Below are 16,048 nucleotides of genomic sequence, written 5' to 3'. Positions count from 1 at the left end.
ATGTGGGTGGGTATTCTGTTTGTAATAATTGTTTGGATACACTATATTTTTAATATGCTAGTTGTGATAATTTCATGCCAAGTCAAAATGTCCATAGTTATATTTAATGTTCCTAAAGTAACAGAATGACTTTCAATCTAGAAAAGACAAAATAAATGCTAACGTAGCATTTTTTTCAATTTCCACCAAAATTTCCTTTTTTTGGTGGGAAAAACGGGTTTTTTTCCAAGCTTCAAAATTTCTGGAAATTTTACATCTCTAGTGAGGGGACGCGGAGAGCACCCTGAACCTTCTTAGAGAGCTTTGGAAAAGATCTCTGCGGCAGGCCTCTGCAAGCGTGCTCCTATGTGGAACTGCACAGAAGACCATTCAATGAACAAAAGTTACAGGTAAGTGCAACCCTGTTTTCTGCTTCATCTGCTGGCTTTCTTCCATTTTGTCTTGGAAAAGGCTGCACAGAAGCCATGAAGATGAACTTGCCTGATTCCATCATGCTCTGGAGTAAAATGGGTGTTACAGGGAGAAGCCTTATCCTCTGTCTGGCCATCAGACTGTTAATCAAGGATCATCAGTGACTAATCTGCTTGTGTTTAGCCGCAAATGGACCCTATTCCATTAGCAGCTTCCAAAGAAAGGTTTTCCCAGCTGTAATATGCTGTCAACAACAATCCACTTTAGATTATTTGAATTGCCTGCCAAAATCCTATTTTACTGATGAGAATCAAGGCTGTCTCTGGACATACCCCTTCCCTTTATAAAACCTTCTCTGAAATTTCTCTCAGGTATCTGTACCATTCCTCCTTTCCCACTGTCCAGTTATATTACATAGCCTATTCGCCACCCTGCCCTCTTCCCCCTCTTTCCAAGCCTAAAAAGAACACTCCCACACCATATTTTGCTTTTGAACTCTGCTGCTTGTTATACAACTGGGGCCAGTCTGACCCAAACTGATATAAGACCTGGCATACTCCACCTGGTTTGCATTTTTCCCAGCCTAAGTCTATCACTGTCTTATGAGCTGCTGAACTGAGATGTGGATTTGCTTCACTTCACCTTGATTGATTATTTTCTTGGACACCCCGCCCCCCGGCATTTAGACCTCCACAAGCACAAGCATGGATCAGAAAGTATAGCCATCTCTGCTTTGTCTCTCTCTTTGTGCTTCCTACCTCTTTGTACTCTTCCTCCCTTCTTGAAAGGAATATCATGCATAGAGTTTGGAGGCCCAGAGTGCGTGTTTGTGGGCTTTCTAACCTTGGGTAATATCACTGAATACTTGATATTTCGACTGCTTGAGATTTGCTGATTTCCTAGCCCAGGTATTTGTACTATTCCTCTCAATAAACTTGACTTCTGCTTTCACTTGATCCTGATTTCGGCATTCATTCCTTTCAAGCTCATAGCAGCACCTCACCATTTAGGCAAATATTCCTTACTAGTGATGGCTACTGACTAGATTTGAGGGAATCTTTATAGATTATAGAACTTAAGTCAGCAACTCCTTGGAGTGAGAGATGGCACAAGAAATGTTTTCTTCCTTATGCTCAGGCTATTTTAGTGTAGGTTTGGGCTCAAACTGACTAGCTTAGAACCAGGCTCTTGGCTCTTCTCCTGGATCCTGCAACTGTGAAGGCTTATAACACTTCCACATTACAGTGGAAGTACATTTAACTGCTGGGGAAAAATTACTTCGGGATTATAACAACTGACTATTAAAATTCCATGAAATATTAAGATGGCAGCCATCAAGTAGGATAATGGCAGAAGCAAGGATGGAGAGTCTAACTGCAGACAATGCTTCTTGCTAATATTTTAATTTGCTTTATTCATTTAAAATATTTATATTGGGTCTTTGCCCCGAAAAAGCTTAAGGTATTTCACCCAACTTGCTGGTGTCAGTTTGTGCCACAGTGTATGGTTCAGTCAGTCATGCACCATTCCTTCAATAGTCAGCACAGTATGTGTAGCAAACTGGTATTATATAATTCAATCAATACCAAACAGAGCTAATTTTGAAAACAATGAGCTCAATTTTGTATTCTTTCAAAATACAATGCATCAGAGAACTGAGTGATGAGATTTCAGCAACAGCTCGTTAAAGCCAAGGTTCCTTTGGAAAGAGACGAATCACTAGTTGCTTGCAAAAATCACACAGGTATTTCCCTGTACCTAGCTGGAAAATGCCCTATTAAAGCACAAATTTCATGATTCACTGAACAGTAAAGAAAGCTGGAGCAAGAACTTGGACTAAATGTGGAACAACAGAACTCAATGACTTTAGGAAGAAGCAGCCACACTTCTTATGCTACCCTTGCAGTGCTTCATATAATATTTTTTCTCCATCCCATTTCCTTACATTTGTCAATACATTTCCGACCAGGACAGGGGTGTTAACTGACTCAACATTCCAGTCTGCTTTGCGTCATGGAGTTCCATAACCCACTGATGAGTAACATATGTCTAACATGTGGCAAAGAACATTCAGACTGTGTTCAAACAAGCATGGATAACTTCTCTGACCTCATACTCACCCTTCTGTGCCATTGCTACAGCACAGAAACTGATTCTACAGTTTGAAAATGGTCCACAAAGAGTGATTGTGCACAATTTCAGTAGATCCCCACATGATATATAATATATACTCAGCATACACACACAAACACATTCACATCACAAACACTTTCAAAAGTCAGGTTCAAGAATATTCAGAATTTCCAAAGTTAACAATCACATCAGAAATGTTATGGCACTCACCCTGCCTTTCCATATGAAACATTATGATTAATGTTGCAAGAAACAGAATCACACACTTGTCGGCCTATATATACCAAGAGGCCATCCAACGTGCTCATTTTCACTGACCCAGGCTATTTGATCTCTCAGTATCTCCAAAACATTAGATGAGATGGATTTTATTAGTGATCCAATTGTTTATAGAACACTGCAGGGTTTCCCCCCCCCAAATCACCTTATTTGCACTTTACAGAAATTGTTTCAGTATTTTACTGATCTTTCTGTGGGCACTGGGAGAGAATCACAATAAGGCCCGCTTGAGCACCTCCCACCAGCCTGGACACACACAGATTTTACAGGGATGCATACTTGACCTCTTTATCTCAATAATGGACATTATACTGTAATCCACATTTGGCTCAAAGAGGGAGAAGAGGTTCATGAAGACAAGACCATGCCTCTACGGTTTTACTGCTTTTATACCTGTTTGCAAACTGCTTTAAGTGTGTCATATTTAGAAAGGCAGATAATTTCTGGAAAATGTAACACAGTACTATTAGTCTAGAAATATTTCTAAAACTTGAGTCCCTACATGAAGATACCTTTAATTTAATTTACTGTACTGAAATAACAGTACTGATGAGAACAGAACAATTTTCATTTTTATTCTAGTATCTAAGAATCACCAGTATACCCATATATGCAAGTAGTAAATTGTATCTCTTAGTGCACAGGTCCCTAACCTTTTTGAACCTGCAGGCATCTTTGCAATTCTGGCACAGTATGGTGGGAGCAGCAACAAAATGGCTGCCACAGCTTACCTTCAGTCACACAGTGAAGATCCTTGTGCTGTGATGGCAGCTGCTGCCAAAGCAACATTTTTAAAAATCTGCACCACCAATCAAATATCCAATAGCTAATCAAAAGCCCGGCCTGGCCCCACCCATTCTCTATAAACACTTGGCAGGCTCCAGGAAGAGTACTGGCAGCACCATGGGAACCATAGGCACCATGTTGGGTGCCTTAGTGTCTTCACAGTGAACTAACAAATCTATATTTTAGTATAAATCTATGACCAGGTTTAGAACATAAGAACATAAGAGACGCCAATGTTGGATCAGGCCAAAGGCCCATCCAGTCCAACACTCTGTGTCACACAGTGGCCAGAAATACCAGTGCCATCAGGAGGTCCAGCAGTGGGGCCAGGACATTAGAAGCCCTCCCACTGTTGACCCCCCCCCCAAGCACCAAGAAGACAGAGCATCACTTGCCCCAGAGCCCCTAGCTATACCTTGTGGCTAATAGCCACTGATGGACCTCTGCTCCATATGCTTATCTAATTCCCTTTTGAAGCCGTCCATGCTTGTAGCACCCACCACTTCCTGTGGCAGTGAATTCCATGTGTTAATCACTCTTTGCTGAACCGTACCCTTCCCAAATTAGCATTCTATCTATGAAAATCTATGAAAAGATTTTCAAAGTCCTTATCAGCACACCTGTTCACTGGCTTTAATTTGGGGTTATACTGAATTAAAAATGAGTTGTCACCTACCAAATTCTGAAATGAGTGAAACAGTATTTTTCTGTTTTACAAATTGTCAATAAAATAGTTAATAATCCTATAAATAAGGGTTGGAAGGAACATGTCAAATGTAATCTAACTCATAGTCTCACCTTAAGTCAGGCAAGCTCACTCTTACTGCTTCCTAACCAGAGAACTTCAGCTCCTAAAAGTGGATTAATTAGAATGTATCTCCAAATACTAGACCAAATTTTCTTTATAGATAATTACAAAAGTCATTTTTTTTAAGGAATCAGAATGAGCAGGCTTGATCAGGAATCACTGAACAAATAATTAAATCCAACGACATTTGTTTACACAATTAATTCCTACAGCAGAAGTAAAGAAGATTTAAAGTACCTCTCTTCAGAAAATGCTGCCATAGTAAACATTACTAATTCTGTTGAAAATGACATAGCAATCAGAAGGACGGCAGAAAGCAGCCAAACATCCCTCAATCATGCCTGGATCCAGCTCATCTGAGAATCTGTACTAAATTTTAATTGTAGTTTGTATGACAAAACTATCTACATCAACCAGAATGAGCAAACTGAATTGATCCAAGCAACTGCACCAAGCAGTTGGCTTTCAACACTGGCAGTATTACCTCTGCACTCAATGTGGAATCCAAGTCAAAAGACATATGAGCAATTTTGCCCGCAAAGAATCAAGCAAAGCATTACAGTGGGCAATAGTTCATCTTCTAGGGGTTCAGATATGGGACTTAACAAACTTTGATTCTCCCAGAAAAGTTAATCCAGACACATCTCAGTTGATGTAACAGTAACAGAGAAGAAAGATTTCTTTATCACTATCACTGTCACTTCAGAGACCTAAAAATGGGATCTTAGGCATATTTGGACAGATTTCCACTACTGAAACTACAGCCATCTCCCTTTCTGCTTCACATCCCCAAGCTGTTTAGTAGAACATGGGGCAGGGGACCTAAAGATGGACGGTAATTCTGCCAACTGAAACTTTGTTATCTCTCTACGGCAAATACAGGCACACTGTACCAAGCCAACTCTATCTCTCCTTAGTTTAGAGGCAAACTTGCACTGTACATAAAAACAAATGCACACAGCAATACTATGTTTTTATTTTAAAAATGGGTTTTAGAAAGGTTTCTTAATATTGTTGAAAACTGAGACAGTACAAGGACAATTATTTCTCCAGGATGCTGATATGGAAATTGTAGCTAACCCAGACAAATCAAGATGGGAAGGTATACAATGACAGGCAACAGAATTCCTGTACAGTCAACAGCCAGACTGACATTAAGGAGAGTTTCTTCTACTTATCACTTATAGTAATTAACTGCATATGAGTAGGGAGGGAATTCACTCAGTCTCCACAAGTGAAAATTCTCTGAGCTGCTTAACACATCTTCCCCATTAGATATCCCTTTTCCAACTGCAGCGATTTACAGCATGTCAGAGGAAACTTTAAAAACCTCAACATAAAACCCCAAATTAACCTGAAAAATGTATTTTATAGGATCTACACTCTTATGGAATTATAAGATACAATAGGATTCAAGCTGCCATGTAAAGGGGAAATTTAATTAGAAGATCCTGGCAAGAAAAACTGAGATTCCAAGTAAGCTGATACAGCTTTGTTTTAGTGTTTTAGAGATGCCTTAAACACATATTTTAATTTCAGTAGCTCCTGAATATGCTGTTTTCCCTCCACTCAATTAAAATTTTAGAGGAGTATTTTTTTTAATTTGCATCTCAGAGTAAGACAAGGGAAGAGAGAGAAAAAAATACTTTTTTATATGTAAAAGTAAGATCCTTTAAAGCCAGACTTCACTGATACTTCAAAGCCATCTTGCGATTAGCCCATACATTTATTTAGGAGGTATTCCTTTCGGAATGAGGTAATGAGCAGACTGGATTGTCACTGTGATTTATTAGCATATCCTCTGCAAGCAGCTCTGCACCTGCATTTGCACAGATGGAACACCCACGAAGACTAGTGGTTTATTAGGGGCGACTCATCCTCAAACAACCCACAGCATTTTTAAAAGGAAATGCTTCTAACTTTAGACCTGCTCCAACAGGTGTCTTTTACTGTCTTTCTTCATGCAACTATAAACGTCTAAGGTGAGGCAAACAATTCCCTGCCTGTAGTAATCACTCCTTGAGAACAAATATATCAGCCCTTATTCTTGGAGCGGGGAGGGGGGAGGAATAATTTTTCCAAACTTATGACTTGCCAAATGCATAGGGAGAAGAGATATGGGGAAGTAAGGCTTCAAAGTCTGTACTAACTGCTCAGAGCGAAGCATCCATCTCACCTCTATACCCAGTGTTCGAAGTTACACTACTTTAGCTCTTCTCTGTTTGGCACAAATTACATATTTGTGTCAATTAACCAAGATACAGTCATTGTGATCTGCAGACTGGTATTCATCTAAAACTCGGCAAGTAACTATGGAAATAAATATAACCACTATAAATATGGGGCCAAGACTTCCTATGGAACTCTGTCTGTGTAAATCTTGTTTTCAGTTTTCTGAATATGAAGTACATGTGCACAAAATTAGGATATTCTGGATTCTTTAGATATTGATAACTCAATTTTAAATATCATTTCTTTGCTCAAATATACTAACCCTATATAGTATAGATATCCAACAAACAGTGCAAATATTTCAATGTTTAGTTTTTATCTGTTTATTTATTCAGAAAACGAATAAACTAAATCTCCAAAGACCCACTCTATCTGTTTAGAACAAAGCCCCCCCCCCTTTTCTGGAAATTTAAAATCTTTAATTTGGCATGTTTAGCTGTCCTCCATTTAATTTAAAGTCATCACCAAATCGTTAATCATTCCAACAGCTGAGACCTCTTCCATCTGGGTTCCATTCTCTCCACCCTCTTTGGTACCCTCTTCGGCACCCTCTTCAGCACTGTGAACACTGTGTCTTACAAAGTCTCAGTAAGCTGCTTGAAGAAAGACCCCCAAGGAAGAAACAAGACTGAACAGAAGGTCCAGAAGTGTAAATTCGATGTCACATTCCTCTTTGCAGACTGCATGTAATGGAAAGAAGGAAAGCATGGTGTAGTGGTTACAGTATTGGACTAGAATCCTTACTCTGCCATAGAAGATTCCTGGGTGACCTTGGGACAATCTCAGCCTAAACTACCTCACAGGGTTGTTGTGAGGATAAATTAGAAGAGAATAAGCTGCTTTGGATACACACTGTGGAGAAAGGTGGGATACAAATGAAGAAAACCATAGGGTATAGCAGAAGACGGAGGGGAGATAAAAGGTTGCTTGGTTGATTGGAAAGAGAAAAGGAAGCAGGGACTGCTAGGGTAAGAAAAAGAGGGAACAGTGTGGGGAGAAGATACAGGTGAAAGTAAGGCATCCCATACAAGTACTTGAGGGTTCTCATCATTGTACAACTGGGTTTGGTGCAGCCTAGCAACCAGCACTACACAGTTTTCCCAGGGAGAGGCTACCAGAGGGAGTAAGCTGAAGATGGGGGAGGGTGGATGAATGGGAAGGAGAGAAGGAAGCAGGAAAAAAGGGAGAGATGCTAAGGGGGCTTTCAGGAAAGGAAAAGAGAAAATAGTGGGGGAATAGATGAGATGTCCCCATTAGTCCTTGAGGGTCCCCTGCTTGTAAATATCTAAAGATTGCTATGCTACCATATGTTTATATTTAAATGAATGTAACTTGCTAAGAGAATCAAGTGTAGCCTTTGTGGGGTTAATGAACCCAAGATGAAACAGACAAATAAACAAAGTCAATTTAAAAAGACAACAATTAGCTTTTGGAACACCAACTACTACATGATCATATCCACAACACATTATACTGATCAAAAGAAAACTGCTTTCCCATCACCTGAGCTTTAATAATGCAGTGATGCCACCACGCTAGGTAAGAAGGGAATGGTATCTGATATCCCCACACAGTTTGGCACTGGGTTTTCTGTAACAGCTGCAAGAAGTAGGAGAATTTGCAGGACTGAAGATCAACATGTATCCATGCCTCAGCAAAAGTTCACAAATTATTGCAGACATCAGGAAAATTTTATAGGGAAAATAACACAAAATACTCTGTTGGCCATAGTTCTACCACCCCTGCCCTGTCCAGTTTTAAGGTATTTGCAGAGCCTGTGATATGGCAGCAGCAAATACAGAACTTGCTACAAACATGCTCCACCTCATTTGGACAATTTGCGCCAAATGTTAGCAATTCAGTGTTGTTATCATACATCTAATTCTGGCCCAATGATGCAAATCAAAAAATCCACACAATGGGGCCATGTAGGAACATGAGGAGGGGAAGGGAGGGGAGGAGAGGAGAGGAGGGGGGAAGAAGGGGGGAAGAGAAGTGGTAGCAGCTTGTGGGGGAGGAAGCAAGTGAACTGAATGGTAGGAAGAAGAAAAAATGAGTTTGTGGGAGGGGATGTGGAGAAAAAATTGGGAGGAACTGGATAGAGGGAGGGCTAGTGAACTTAGGGAATGGAATCTCCCCTGTTCTAGAGACAAGCAGGAGGAGGAGAAGCAAGAGCCAGTGGGGGAGGAAATAAGATCCCCCTTTGAGTCCCCATAGATGTATCTTTTACAACCATCCTCAGAGTTAAAGAGTGCGGGCTGAGACTACTCCAGCTGCCACTGCTCTCTAATCCCTGAGGGTGGTGGCAAAGGTGGAAACAGACTGCTTTTAGGTATGCCCTGAAGAGGGCTACAAAAGTGATACTGTGCTCTCTGAGGTGTGAGCCCCCCCTTAACATCCCCAGACACTTTCTCTGTCGTCCCCCCCCAAGACTGAGAAATGAGCATGAGAGAAGACTCCAAACTGTCGTGATGAGAGGGACCAAATGAGCCCCTCTTCACAGCCAGGATGCATGGTTGCTGAGCAGAGTTGCCTCCTCCCTGTCCTGGGGGCCTGCCATTATCTGTGCTCCAGAAGCAATTCTGTTAATGCACCTGTCTACTACCTCAGCATATCTGGTGATATCAATCCCAAGCACTTCCAGTACTGTGGGTACAGTTTCTGAAGCTCACACTGATACCTCCCCCAGCTCTAGGTTTCTGAACAGCTGCCTTTAAACATGTAAAGCCTTTTTCTTCATCTTTAAAAGATGGTGGCAACAATACCTAACACAAAAAGGCATCTTTAATCTCTCTGTATGGAACACAAGAGAACATAAGAGAAGCCAATGTTGGATCAGGCCAATGGCCCATCCAGTTCAACACTCTGCCACACAGTGGCCAAAAATACCAGGTGCCATCAGGAGGTCCACCAGTGGGGCCAGGACACTAGAAGCCCTCCCACTGTTGTCCCCACCACCACCAAGAATGCAGAGCATCACTTGCCCCAGACCAAGAGTTCCTATCTATACCTTGTGGTTAATAGCTACTGGTGGACCTCTGCTCCATGTGTTTATCCAATTCCCTCTTAAAGCTGTCCATGCTTGTAGCCGCCACCACCTCCTGTGGCAGTGAATTCCATGTGTTAATCACTCTTTGGGTGAAGAAGTACTTCCTTTTATCTGTTCTAACCTGACTGCTCAGCAATTTCATGGAGTGCCCACGAGTTCTTGTATTGTGAGAAAGGGAGAAAAGTACCTCTTTCTCTACCTGCTCTATCCCATGCATAATCTTATAAACCTCTATCACGTCACCCCTCAGCCATCATTTCTCCAAACTAAAGAGCCCCAAGCGCTTTAACCTTTCTTCATAGGGAAAGTGTTCCAACCCTTTTATCCTTCTAGTTGCCCTTTTCTGCACTTTTTCCAGTGCTATAATATCCTTGCTGAGGTGTGGTGACCAGAATTGCACACAGTATTCCAAATGAGGTCGCACCATTGATTTATACAGGGGCATTATGATACTGGCTGATTTGTTTTCCCCACCACCACCTTCCTAATAATCCCCAGCATAGCATTGGCCTTCTTTATTGCAGTCACACACTGTCTCGACTCCAAGATCTCTCTCTTGGTCAGTCTCTGCCAGTTCGGACCACATCAACATGTATTTATAGTTAGGATTTTTGGTCCCAATGTGCATCACTTTGCACTTGGCCACATTTAACCCCATTTGCCACATTGACACCCACGGGCCCAGCCTTGACAGATCCCCTTGGAGTGCCCTCACAATCCTCCCTGGTTCTCATATTAGCTACCTTTCAGTCCTCAGGAATGGAGGTAGATTTTAATGAAAAATGATATATTTTTGTCAGGAGATTCCACAAGTTCACATTTGAGTTCTTTCAGAACTCTCGGATGTATGCCATCCAGGCCTGGTGATTTATCAGTTTTTAAGTTGTCTATCAGTCATAGGACCTTCTCTCTCATCACCTCAATCTGACTCAAGTCTTTCAACGCCCCTCCCGAAATCAGCAGTTCTGGAGTGGGCAAGCACTTCTCATCTTCCACAGTGAAGACAGAGGCAAAAAATGCATTCAGCTTCTCAGACATTTTCCTATCGTCCTTCAGTAATCCTTTTACCTCTTGGTCACCCAAGGGACTCACTGCCTCCTTTGCTGGTTGCCTGCTTCTCATGTATTTGAAGAAAGTTTTTTTGTTGGTCTTTATGTTTATTGCAATATGCTCCTCATATTCCCTTTTTGCCTGCTTGATCATAGACTTGCATTTTATCTGCCACAGCCCGTTCCCTTTTATCAACCTCACTGAGACTAGCTTTCCACTGCTTAAAGGAATCCTTCTTACCTTTTACAGCTTACCCATTCAGGCCTTTTTCTATGCCTATCTGTGTCTTTCCTAGCCTGCAGTATATATTTTATCTGAGCTTCTAGGATTGCAGTTTTAAATAGCCTCCAAGCTTCCCCAATGGTTTTGACCCTTTTTACTTTTCCTTTCACTTTCCTCTTCACATGTCCCATCATATCAGAGAAGTTACCCCTTTTAAAGTTAAAAGTGGTTGTGTCGGTCATTTTGGGCAACTCCCTATTTATACAAATGCTGAACTCAATAACATTATGGTCACTGTTCCCAAGTGGTGCAATCACTTTTACATCTCACACCAGGTCCTGGAAGCTGTCTTCACATTGGAAACTATTAATATAAGGTAGCTTGTTCTCCCTTAGCCTCTAAAACAAGATTTTGAAAAAGAAATCTCCTGGTCTCTCACAGTAGTGGTCTGTCTTATGGCAGCAGATACTATAGGTTAAAAAAAATTCCACGGGGTAGCCATTCTAGTTTGTCATAGGAAAATAAGAGGAAGTCTAACTAATGTTAGTCTCTGAATATTTTGCCCTTGACTTAAAACATCAGATTCCATTGTTCACTACATGATGACAGCCACAAATATTTTGGGATTCCTTGCTTCTGTGTATTGTATATTCTGCACAATTCTCCAGGACCATGGAATGGAAGTGGGCACAGAATTCAGCTTCTTTGAGAATCTCAGTTTCTAGTTTAAAACAGCAAGATTTTAACCCATATGGATATGAAGATATGCTGAGAATATGTGGCAATACCTGAAGAAATCTCAGAAAGCAAGAATGGGGCTAAATTATATTTTCAGTGGTAGAAAATGGTGCTTGCCCCTTCCTTGACTACCAGAACCAGAATAAATTATGCAAACCAGCAAGGACTGAAGAATACATTATGCAAAATATTTAAAAATGCAATGTGATCCATTTTTACCATTTATATGGGTCCCAGAATTCAGATTCTTTGTATGTGCAGCATTTGCCTGGGTATGAAATTAAATTGTTTTTAAATATGGATAAACCCAGCCCTGCCTACACATTCACAACTCCATACAGAAGTGACCCTTCACATTTGGGAAATGATTCCTTGCCTGTTGCTCCCATTTAAGAAACTATTTGTTTAGCACTCTCAATTACATGGTTCTACACCAAACGAATTAACTAAAATGGAACACCAAAGCTTACTTCTGCAGGATGGATCTCTTAATGATAATTTCTTCATCCAAATCCGCTTCATTGGCCATGAAGAGCAACCTCTTTCCCATGCCATCCACGCCAATAAAATCACGTTGCTCCACTAAAACAGAAAGTTATAACACACATATTTAAAAACAATGATTTTACAGCCCTGTTTTAATGCAATCTAACGAGAGTAGGGCTAGTCAAATAATCTGCCAAGAAAATCGCAGATTAAAAGGTCAATGACGTTGAATGCATCCCTAAAAATTCTCAAACGCATTCAGAGGAGGAACCAAAGAAGGATGAAGAAATGTTATGTGGGGCTGCTGCAGCTACCTGTACCTAGAAGTGGCAGAGGAAAAATGCAAGCCCCAGAACAGCTAGTGAACTAAAAACAGAGCACTTCATATGCCTTACACTGTATCAGTATTATTGCTCTACACCTGCATTCTTAAGAATCAAGCATACTGAGGAAGTAATGGCTAATTGCTCCTCTTATCTCACTGAAAAATCAGATTATTTTTTCCAAACCTCTGTTGGTAGCTGTGGAAAGGCTTATTTTTTCATACAAGAATATTCATTAACAGCAGAATCCTGGACATATATGCTGGAGTTTCCAGAAGAAAATGCCAAAACCTTGAAAGTGGGAGTTCCGACACACACTTAAATTCTGCACTTTACAGTTAACCCGGCTCTCTGACGGATTGCACTTGCTCCATGCCACAGCAAACAGGAAGATATAAGTAATGGAGCTAGCAGCAGTTTAGTTCAGGCGGGCCTGTGTTTACTCTCAGCCCAAAGAGGAGAGGAGAGGAATCTAAGCAAAAGGAGCTCAGAAACAGGCAATATAAGCATCATAAACTAAGCTATCATAGTGGACAATAATTATCTTTTAAACAACATCGAGTATAACATCTGGTATTTAATAATTTCTTTCTTCCAGTTCTATAATCAGTCTCTGGTTCTTTTATGTACTACTATCTTGATGTTAAGTTCCATTAAACGTGCTGTATAAATTTGCTGTGTATTTTTGCATTATTTTTGTAATATTTACAAAATAATTAACAATGTACTAAGAACACATTGTTGCTGGAAAACACACAAAGAAGCTATCTGGGATACCATTTCAGTTCGCATATTCTGCCTGAATGTCATGAAAACTGTAAAATTGTGTCACAGCTGCCAATTTCTGTGGTACTGTTGGCTGTCAGAATCTGAGAGCGTCTGCTTACCCAGCTTTTTCTTCCCTTTTTGACCTGGTACCAGCTCTGTAGGTTCACAGGCTTTCTTCATCAGCATGGCCAGTGTGGCATCATGAGCCCGGAATAAGTCCACTACTTCATGAAGAGCAACATCTGTGATAAGATCACAGCTTAGCACCAACACATCTGTCTGTCAAACAGAAAAGAACATATATATGAATAACATACACACTCTTCAGAAATGCATATGAGATGAAGTCAATATGGCAAGGCTTTCGAACAGCTATTATAAGGCATTCTTATCCAAGATACAGGTCATTTCCTAAGCCAGTTTGGTGTAGTGGTTAAGTGCGCGGACTCTAATCTGGGAGAACCGGGTTTGATTCTTCACTCCTCCACTTGCACCTGGCTGGATGACCTTGGGCAAGCCATAGTTCTGATAAGAGCTGTTCTTGAAAAAAGAGCAGTTTCTGTCAAGAGCTCTCTCAGCCCCACCTACCTCACAGGGTGTCTGTTGTGGGGAGGGGAAGGGAAAGGAGTTTGTAAGCTGCTCTGAGACACCTTTGGGTAGTGAAGGACGGGCTATAAATCCTATCTCTTCTTCTTCTCTTCACTAAGACTTTTTCCTGTTCTGTTAATACAGTCTCTAGAATAGGTCAAATCAACAGAACAGTTAAGCTTTGTGTTTTGAGAGTATTAGCATTGTACACAATCTTCCATTGCAGAAATGCCGACATTATTTTAACCATCCTCATATCTTATACTAATGAGCATAATGTATCAGCAGTATGAAGATGTAACAAATCCACCCTTTTACTTCTCCTGCAGCCTAATGTTACTGAGTGACCTCAGAGGGGGGGGGCAATATTATATGGTTTAGGAACACCTAATACTATAATGGCTGCAGAAGCTAAGCCTGGGTAGAGCTCATCATAAACCTGAATGGGAGGCCTCTAGGAAAATCATGTAAAACTAACATATAAGTGTGTATTTATTTATTTATTAAAAAGCAGTCTGCCCCTTTCACTGTCATACGAAAGAATGTCTTCTCTACACCACATTGACCTAAGAGTCACTGAAAACCAGTGCAATGTAGTGATGATGGGGTATTACAAGGGGGGGGTCCATTCTCAATTTTTACAACAGAAAAATTGAAAACTGTGGAGAGCTCTGAAGAAAACCCATGTGAAATATTCTCTCTTCTGGAATGAGTGAAATGCTTTTTAAGACAGGATATTATGCAAAATGTGTATCATAATGATAATTCCTATGTATACTGTAGGCATAGAAAATAGACTGCATCGAATCACTACACTAAGCAAAGTCTGAAGTCTTTCTCCAGTCATATGAGTCTTCCTTCAACTCAAGTGGCTTTTTCTCTATTGAAAGTCATTTAAATGGGAGGAAACTAGAGGAACTTCCGCCAGCCTAAAGTAGGATACCACCCAATGTTCATTGTTAAATGTAACTAATATTGTCTACAGTTAATATGCTATAATAATGTATATGATGATAATACACTATTGAAGAATTCCGTGTTTTCCACATTATAAAGTTTAACCTTCAAACATGGCAGTACAGGAGCACTGGGTGGGAGAGATGTGTTGTATGTTTCAGCATATCACAAGGCTCCTTGCTGCACATACAGCTGGCAGGAGGGTAAACAAAATAAGAAAGCCTTATAAATAATACCAGTCTCAGTATCATTTCCATCGAGAAGCTGCTCATCAAGGGCATGGGTACACACCACTGTCATCAACATTCTGCTCCCCTTTCCCAGGAAGCTACCCAACTTTCTTAAACATATTAATGGTTGACTAGACACTATTTGCTAGTGTTTGCTAGTGATGGGTGAACTTGAATTTACACTGTTAAAAGCCACATGCACTACAACAGAAAAACAGGTTGCTTACCAGTAACTGGTGATCTTCGAGTGGTCATCTGTGCATTCACACCAATGGGATCTAGTGCGCCTGCACTGGATCTGCCGGTGCCGTAGCAAGCTCTCAAAAGGATTTTCGTGCCTAGTCCTACTGAGCATGCCCAGGAGCCCCAGTGAGCATGCCCAGAAGGACAGGCACGGACATCCCGCCAGTTCCTACCAACCGCCGCGTATCAGCTCCTAATAAAACAGGTAGAAGAAGACAGCAGCGGGGCAGGAGGGCGGGTGGTGTGAATGCACAGATGACCACTCGAAGATCACCAGTTACTGGTAAGCAACCTGTTTATCTTCTTCGTGGTCTCTGTGCTTCACACCAATGGGAGATTAGCGAGCAGTAGCCTACCTGGAGGTGGGTGCTGTCAGGTGTTTACTGCTTAGCCGATGATAAAACCTGACGTCCCAGACTGTCACTGGTGGACTGGCGGTCTAGGGCGTAGTGCCTGATAAAGGTATTAGGCGTGGCCCAGGTAGCGGCTCTGCAAATGTCTTGCAGCTGTAAGAGGAGGGCCCGCTTCACATCCAAATTATGCATCAGCCTGTCTTCCTGTGATTTCGGGTCAGAGTAGAAATCAGGGAGGAAAACTTCAGACTGCAAATGGAATTCGGAGACCACCTTGGGTAAGAAAAAAAGTCTGGCACCAGACGGACCCCATCCGGGAGGAAGGTTATAAGTATGGTGAGTCATGTCGGAAAGCCAGAAGTTCACCCACTCATCTGGCGGAGGTAATGGCA

General features: G+C 41.2%; 1 protein-coding gene across 2 annotated transcripts in view; it reads right to left on the bottom strand.

Annotated features, from left to right (window-relative positions):
• The window catches only part of LOC107119486 (translation initiation factor eIF-2B subunit gamma-like), a 63,446-nt gene that overhangs the window by 22,765 nt on the left and 24,633 nt on the right, over window positions 1–16,048 (bottom strand). For both annotated transcript variants that reach the window (XM_015421968.1, XM_015421967.1), the window contains exons 4-5: window positions 13,405–13,564; window positions 12,179–12,290 (exon numbers count right to left, since the gene is read on the bottom strand). In XM_015421968.1, the coding sequence (XP_015277454.1) occupies window positions 12,179–12,290; window positions 13,405–13,564 (272 nt within the window). The remainder of the gene's footprint in view (window positions 1–12,178; window positions 12,291–13,404; window positions 13,565–16,048) is intronic.

The sequence above is a fragment of the Gekko japonicus genome, unplaced genomic scaffold (genome assembly GCF_001447785.1).
Source record: "Gekko japonicus isolate JY-2015 unplaced genomic scaffold, Gekko_japonicus_V1.1 scaffold75, whole genome shotgun sequence".
Taxonomy (NCBI): domain Eukaryota; kingdom Metazoa; phylum Chordata; class Lepidosauria; order Squamata; family Gekkonidae; genus Gekko; species Gekko japonicus.
The sequence above is the reverse complement of the archived record's forward strand: the minus strand, read 5'-3'. Positions and strand labels throughout refer to the sequence as shown.